The following is a 7,294-nucleotide window of genomic DNA, read 5'->3' as shown; positions in this document are numbered from 1 at the left end:
ACATGTATTGAATATCGCCTAGTGCCCTTGGTCCAAGGCGTCTCATGGTAATTCTCATTACCACGAGAAGCCTGCTCCTCTAATCCAAATTCTACTTTCTCTTAAGGAAATAAGTGCAAACGCGAAATTTTTTTTGCATGTATCGATAGTGTATTTATTATCTTAATATATTAAAAAAACTTAATCAAAATTAGAGAAAATTGGCTTAGACAAAGTTAAGGGAACTATAATTTTTAGAACGATGGAGTATAAGGGCTAAGGGCTGGATGACACGACACAAATGAGCCAACCACAAAAAAATGACTGTTACCGGGTACCCCTGGATAGATCAGCACAGCATTGTATGCTCCCTCACATGATGAACTGATCTAGCATGCACTCGTCACTATACAAAACCAATTAACCAAACTGTAGCACAATGTGATCACTGATGAATGATGCACACTGCAATAAAAAACAAAAACCCAAGAAGAAAGAGGTTTAAAACAACATAAGCAACATAATACATGTATATGACTAACAAACTTGTGTGTTATCAAGATTTAAAAGCACAGTAAGTCACAAAACTACGTACGTGAAGCGTGATACGTACGGTGTGATTTGACTTATAACTCTGTATGTAACAGAGCTGCTCAATTCATATACTCTACATGCATGCAATGCACAGCAACGACGACACATGATTGACAGCTTGCTCCTTGGATTACACAATCAGAAACAAGAGATCGATTGGCTAAGAGAAGCTGTAAATCACCGGTTCACCACCTTAACAATCTGTATATCCTGCTGTGTTAGCCCCCAAGTCGATTGACACACACGAACACCAAGAACCGAAAAAAAAAAAGAAAAAAAGGCAAACAACCAGAGAGAGATCAAACGCCGCCCATATGTGAACACTAATCACCTCCACCCTCTTATTAACTCCGATCCTTGTCTCTATCCCTATCATCTCCACATGCTGACAACGGCGCGTGCATGAGCCATGCATGGCGCGCCGCCTTACCAAGGGCCTCCGCCACCATTGCTGCTGCCATTCCCGATCATGCTATTGCTCCAGAATCCTGAAGTCTCGTGGCCACCGGTGACGCCGCTGGCCCCGCTGCCGTCGCCGCCTGCAGCTTGATCTTTGCTGTGCTCGTACTGATGATGATCGGCTCCGTTGCTTGCACCGCCGCCGGCTGTGCTCACCGCCGGCTTCAAGTCCTCGAAGGGGAAGAGCAACCTGCCAGCCGCGCTGTCCTGCAACCCGGCGCTGTAACCCCCGGAGCCGCCAACTGCCCCCGTGCCGTGCGTGTCCAGCGAGAACCCGAGCACGCTCTGAGACTGCGGCGGCGGGGGCATGCGGAACTCGCCCAGCGCGAATCCCGCGGCCGCGTACTCGGCGGGCATCCCAAGCTGAACGTGCTGTAGGGGGACGTAGCAGCCAGTGCTCCTCAGCAGCTCCATCGCCGAGAGAGCGCCCATGCCCCTGCCGGCGGCGCCGTTGCCCACCATGCCCGTCGCTCCGGGGTTGCACACGCTGCTGCTCTCCAGGCTCGGGAACGCCGGGAACTCCGGTGGCTGCAGAGCGCGGCCGTAGTGGTGAGGGTGAGGGAACGCCAGGTTGAGGTCGTGCGAGCCCTCGTGCATCAGCTTGGGGTTCTTGGCCGGGAGCCCCACGGAGACCGTGCTGGACATCGCCGCGGAGGTGGAGGCCCCCGCCGAAGACACGGCCGAGGACGAGCGCTTGTTCTTCCTGGAGCCGCCGCCCACTGGGACGTTGCGGAGCGAGCCGCCCTCGGTCCAGTAGCGGCGGCACGTCTTGCAGAAGTAGCGCGGCTGCTGCAGGCTATAGTTGTTGTAATAGCAGAACTTGGTGTTGGTGGAGTTGCACCGCGGGCAGTTGAGCGCCTTCTCCTTCTGCGGCCGCGCCCGCCGCTCCGTGCCCGCCCCAGCCCCTCCGGTCGCGCCAGCGCTAGGCGCTGCCGCGGCACCCGCAGCGGGAGCGCCAGCCCTCTGGGCGCCGGGAGCCGAGGGCGCAGCAGGTGGCGGGTTTGGATTCTGGTTTGGATTTGCGTTTCCAGCCATGAGCATCTCTTCCATGGGCTTCCCTAGCCCTAGCCCCTGGTGAAGGACACGTATTGCTCATCGTTAGATGTTACTACTGCAAGCCTGAATGATGAATGTTAAGGTAACAAACAACTACTCCTACGAAGCAAGAAGAACATATAGTATGGGAGAATGAAGAGATGAATAGCACATAGTAGGGGGGTAGGTCTTTGGATTCTTATGGTGCAAGTGCAGTGCAGTGCAGTGCAACAAAGAACCAATCAAATGGATACAAAGTGAGATTAAAGAGAAGGGGGGTAAAGGCAAATAAAAAGGTGAAAAAAGAAAAGAAAAGATGAGAGAGAAACAAAGCACCCCATAAAACTCAACTTTGTTTGTGCTCTTGTAGGGTTGCGTTTGTGGCGTAGCACTTGCTACTTACTCCATCACCCAAGACATGGCTGCTCTTTTGATGCAACGTGTGGGAGAGAGGGGGGGGAGTAAAGCTTACTCCATATGAGAAGGGAAAAGGAGGGATAAAAGGGATGAGAGCTTGGAAAGGGGGATAAGATAGAAAGAAAGGCAGGAACAAAGGAAAATAAAGGCGGTCGTGTGCTCCTTTCAAGGGATTAAAAGGAGGAGACAAGGGGAGAATTAAAGGCCACAAGGCCCTCAGCTCGAAGCCAATGGAGAAGAGACGGCAGGGACGCACACAGAGAGCAGATGACGATACTCGCATAGATCTACACAAAGAATAAACGGTTCGCCATGGCGGTATCCAAGAACAACAAAGCCTGCCGCTGCCGGCGAGGTAGATAGATCATCATGCCCACATACTACTCCCTAGTATAAGAAAGCAAGCTCCAGGACCAAGGCAGGCCAGAGACGAAGAACCAATATACGCAGAGCAGTAACCAAGAACAAGAAGACACTAGTAGACATCAAGATCCAAGCCGGCAGGTGAGAGACCTCGTGCTCATGGCCCCCGATGCATGCTGCAGGTAGCTAGCGCCTGGTTTGATCGATCGAGATGGCTGTGCAGATTAGCTTACCTGATGCCACTGCGCCGCATCCATGCATGCAAGGATCCCAATTCCGCTCCTCGCCAGCGATTCTCCCGTGTTGCGCTTGCCGCCGAGGGGCGAGGAAGAGGAGGAGGAGGAGCCTGCTGTTGGAACTGGATGGGACGGGCGAGGGAGGAGGAATGTCCTGTGGATGGCCTGAGTAGTGGAATTGCTCCCGGCCCCTTCTCTAGTCTTCGCCTTCATATGTCATGAGATAGTGCGATTCTTTTCCGCAATTTTTTTATGCGTCTAGGTTAGCTGGGCGAAGGAGAAGGGAAATTGGTGCCCTGGCAATTTTTTGGAAATGCGTCAAATTTCGTCCATGTAGGCTTCGAAGTGCGCTTTGTGCGTGTAGTAGCGAGTTTTGGTTTTGGGCCGGTCCGGAGCTACAGAAAACTGGTGACAGCAGTCGTCAACAGGGAGAGAGAGGGGGGGGGGGGGGGGGGGGGGGGGGGTGCGCGGGGCAGCGGCGCAGCCCTGAGAATGATGGTCCGTGGGGCCTCGCACGTGCGTAGGGAACCGTGCCACGTGCCAGCAACTAACCGGGGTGTTTTTAGTGCTTAACACACATCCTGGTTTCTGGATTCAAAGAACGATGAACTCATGATCGATCAACGCTATATGGTCATTTGTGTGTTGAATAAAATTTACAACCTATCATTCTTATCTTTGTTGCAATCTTTGTAGATCTACCTGTACATGTATTTACAGCTACTTGTTTCATCCTAAAATAAATGCACATCTTGTTTTTATAGGTCAAATTGTTTAAATGAGATTTGCATCTATTTTATCATAGATGAAGTATATGCAAGATTAACATGTACCCGATCGCACTTCTCTAACACAGCGGATACACCTATCCATTTTTTGAATGATCCTGATTTGTGAATCACTAATAACACATGCTGATGTTTGAAACTTTGAATGTTGTTACCGATATCAAAAATCAAAGGCTATGCGGCCAAGACATGCAAAATTCGACGCTAATTTGAGAACAGGGTGAAAAGTCACGGAGCATTCAGTTCTGGTCTGCTTCGCGATGTTGTCAGCCCTTGTTTAGTTCGCGGAATTTGGATTTTGAGGCTACTGTAGCACCTTTATTTTTATTTGACAAATAGTGTCCAAACATTGACTAATTAGGCTTAAAACGTTCGTCTCGCAATTTCCCACCAAACTGTGCAATTAGTTTTTCTTTTCGTCTACATTTAATGCTCTATGCACGGACCACAAATATTTGATGTGACAAATACTGTAACAACTTTTTAGATTTTGGGGTGGAACTAAGCAAGGCTTCAGTGAACTTCAAATTTTTTGCTCAAACATGATGTGTCCGGCTATCCGAGTGACACGGTAGGGGGCTAGGGCGTGGCTTGCATGTTACGTACAGCAGAGACGCCACGTACAATATGCCTACCATCGGTTGGTCGGAGAAGGTGCAAATGCCTAGTAGTCTAGGGTGTTGCCGGGTAGGGCATCAGAGGCAGAGCAGTGGAACCGGAGGACATGTCAGGTGAGTGTTGTTGTGGCAGTGCAGGATAGATGCAAGGGCATACTAGCAGGCGCGAGCATGTGAACGGGGTCGAAGGAAGGGTGCAACAGAAGTGAGGAGCTTGGAGTGTTGTGGAGGTCAACATTGCAAGTCTCTCTGACTCTCTCTTTCTCTCTTTTCTAAAAAAAAAGGGCCATACTGCTAATACTAAAGCACATTCTGTGCAGATTTGATTGGGCATTAAGGCTGTGTTTAGTTGGTTGAAATTTGAGAATTTAGTTACTATAATACTTTTATTTTTATTTGATAATTAGTATTCAATTATGGACTAATTAGGCTCAAAACATTCGTCTCACGATTTTCAACCAAACTGTGCAATTAGTTTTTTTTCATCTATAATTAATGCTCCACGCACGTATCGTAAGATTTGATATGATGGATACTGTAGCACTTTTTTTTTAGAAAACTTTTTGCAACTAGGCCTCAGAAATGAACTACGGCGAGGTACGGATCCTGTACACATGCCTTTGCACGCGCTAGCCGTGCCGTGTTCACATCCCAACCATCGGCACCTGGTCGTTCCGTTTCCCGGTTTCCGCTGACCCTTCATCAGCGTCAAAAACCCGCGGCTACTGGTGCGGTGCAGGGGGCGACGGTGCCGGATGGTGAGGAAGGCGTAGTGGAACGGAGGGCCCGCGGCGGCAGCTCCCAACCCAACCATCTGCGGACAGCGGACGACGCCACCACGCGGTGCAACGCCAACGCGGGTGGCCGCGTGGAGGGAGATCGCACTCACCCAGGAACCCAGGGGAAGAAGGGCCATCGGCGCGGGCGCTTGGGTCCCTCCGCCCGACAGGCGCAAAAGTGGCCGCGCACGCCTGCGCGCGGGTGGGGACGTGGGGTCGGTGGTCGGGTGCGGTGGGACTGACCGGCAACTGCTCCTCCTCCGTCCGGCGGTCCGGCCTTCACCACCCTTCTGCTCCCCGCGCCCGCGTCCGCGCGCGCGCTAGGGGAGAGGACCTGGGCCCCAGCGCCTGGCCGCGGCCGCCGAACGAACGAACGCGCGATGGGTGGTGGGGCGCATGATGGGCACGTACACCACTATTGTCGGGCCGGCTGCCAACGGCGATCCATCGAAATTCCATCGCCGTTATCTAATGGCCCGTTGGTTTCGTTGAAAAAATAAACCGAAACAGCACGGCCTTGTGCTCTTCTATAGCAGCTCCTCAAGGCCTCAGCGTGTGGGGGAAAACTGGAAAAGGCAGGGTCCGGAAAAGGACGACATGACACGCCAGGACGCAGCTGGGTAGTAAAGACACGAAAATAAACCTAGCTTTGCTATGGATGATGGATCATCATCTCAGTTCAGTTCTGCACCCCTTTTTTCCGCTGTCTTTTCTGGGAGCATCACGATTCCTTCCGTCCGCTTTGTCAGCCAGCCGCGCCGCGCCGCGCCGCACGTCGTCGATCGTCGCAGAAGGCGCCGACCGGAGCAAACGCAGCGCAAAGCGAGCAGTCGGCGTAATAATCAGCTGCGCCTGCGCTTTTGGAGAATTAACGATCGCAGGTTATCCTCCTCGCTCGCCTTGAGACGGATTCGCCTCATCGCCTGCATGCGCTCAGTGCCACTGCCGCATAGAGTAACATAATTTAAGTGGTAGTAGTAGTAGTATATTATATGGGATATATGCATGCGTGAGTTTAGGCCCCGTTTAGATCCAAAAAATTTTGGATTTTGGCTACTGCAGCACTTTCGTTTTTATTTAACAATTAGTGTCTAATTATGGACTAATTAGGTTCGAAAGTTTCGTCTCGTGATTTCTCACCCAACTGTGCAATTAGTTTTTTTTTCGTCTATATTTAGTACTCCATACATGCGCCGCAAGATTCGATGTGATGGGTACTGCGCAAAAAATTTTGGGTTTTGGAGTGCATCTAAGGGTGCGTTTAGATCCAAAAATTTTTGGATTTTGGCTCACTGTAGCATTTCGTTTGTATTTGGTAATTAGTGTCTAATTATGGATTAATTAGGTTCAAAAGTTTCGTCTCGCGATTTCTCGACCAACTGTGTAATTAGTTTTTTTTTCGTCTACATTTAGTACTCCGTGCATGTGCCGCAAGATTCGATGTGACAGTTACTATGTAAAATTTTTTGGCAACTAAACGGGGCCTAAACTGGGCCTTAGTCGCAAAGGTGGTGACTGGTCTGAAGGGAATAAAGCTGCCGCCGATTACGCGCTTGCTTTGGTGACTTGACCCCTCTTCTATTGAGAGGATAAGCTGCATTTAACCCCCCCGGCTCTCTCGTTCGTTCCTTAATCATGACTTGTGCCGTCTATCTACGCAGGACGGCCGGTTCTCTGTTTGGACTAGCTTGGTCGAGCCTAGGATATATCTATTAGGTCATCGATTAGTTAATACAGTAACTTAATACAAGTACAAGTATAATAAACCTCGCCACTTTGGCCGCGTTGAAAATTCCTCTACGTACGTACGTGGCCCAAATACTGCGGCCGTTCCGTTCCGGTCCCAACAACTCCCATCCCAATCGACCGAAATTCGAGTAATAACTTTGCCTGGTTTGTTTAGCGTTTCGCGTCTGTGGAAGTCGCACCGTAAAGATCGCACGGCGATCTCTGTGGTGCTCGCAAGTCACTGATAGATGCACTTGCCATCAGGCATCAGCCATCATCGTCACGGGCTTGTTCGACTG

At 50.6% G+C, this 7,294-nt stretch overlaps 1 protein-coding gene across 2 annotated transcripts; it reads right to left on the bottom strand.

The window, feature by feature from the left end:
• Nucleotides 1-711: 711 nt before the first annotated feature.
• LOC136467441 (dof zinc finger protein 2-like) lies at nucleotides 712-3,515 on the bottom strand. Of its 2 annotated transcripts, none has more exons than XM_066466148.1 (2): nucleotides 3,081-3,515; nucleotides 712-2,103 (listed from the first exon to the last, which is right to left on the bottom strand). In XM_066466148.1, exons 1-2 carry the CDS (start codon nucleotides 3,294-3,296, stop codon nucleotides 1,000-1,002), a joined length of 1,320 nt encoding a protein of 439 aa, XP_066322245.1. In that variant the 5' UTR covers nucleotides 3,297-3,515; the 3' UTR covers nucleotides 712-999. The 2 variants fall into 2 exon arrangements, with proteins under 2 accessions (XP_066322245.1, XP_066322246.1); XM_066466149.1 differs by having other exon boundaries at nucleotides 2,419-3,197.
• Between the last annotated feature and the right edge of the window lie 3,779 nt (nucleotides 3,516-7,294).

Source organism: Miscanthus floridulus, chromosome 7, assembly GCF_019320115.1.
Source record: "Miscanthus floridulus cultivar M001 chromosome 7, ASM1932011v1, whole genome shotgun sequence".
Taxonomy (NCBI): domain Eukaryota; kingdom Viridiplantae; phylum Streptophyta; class Magnoliopsida; order Poales; family Poaceae; genus Miscanthus; species Miscanthus floridulus.
The sequence above is the reverse complement of the archived record's forward strand: the minus strand, read 5'-3'. Positions and strand labels throughout refer to the sequence as shown.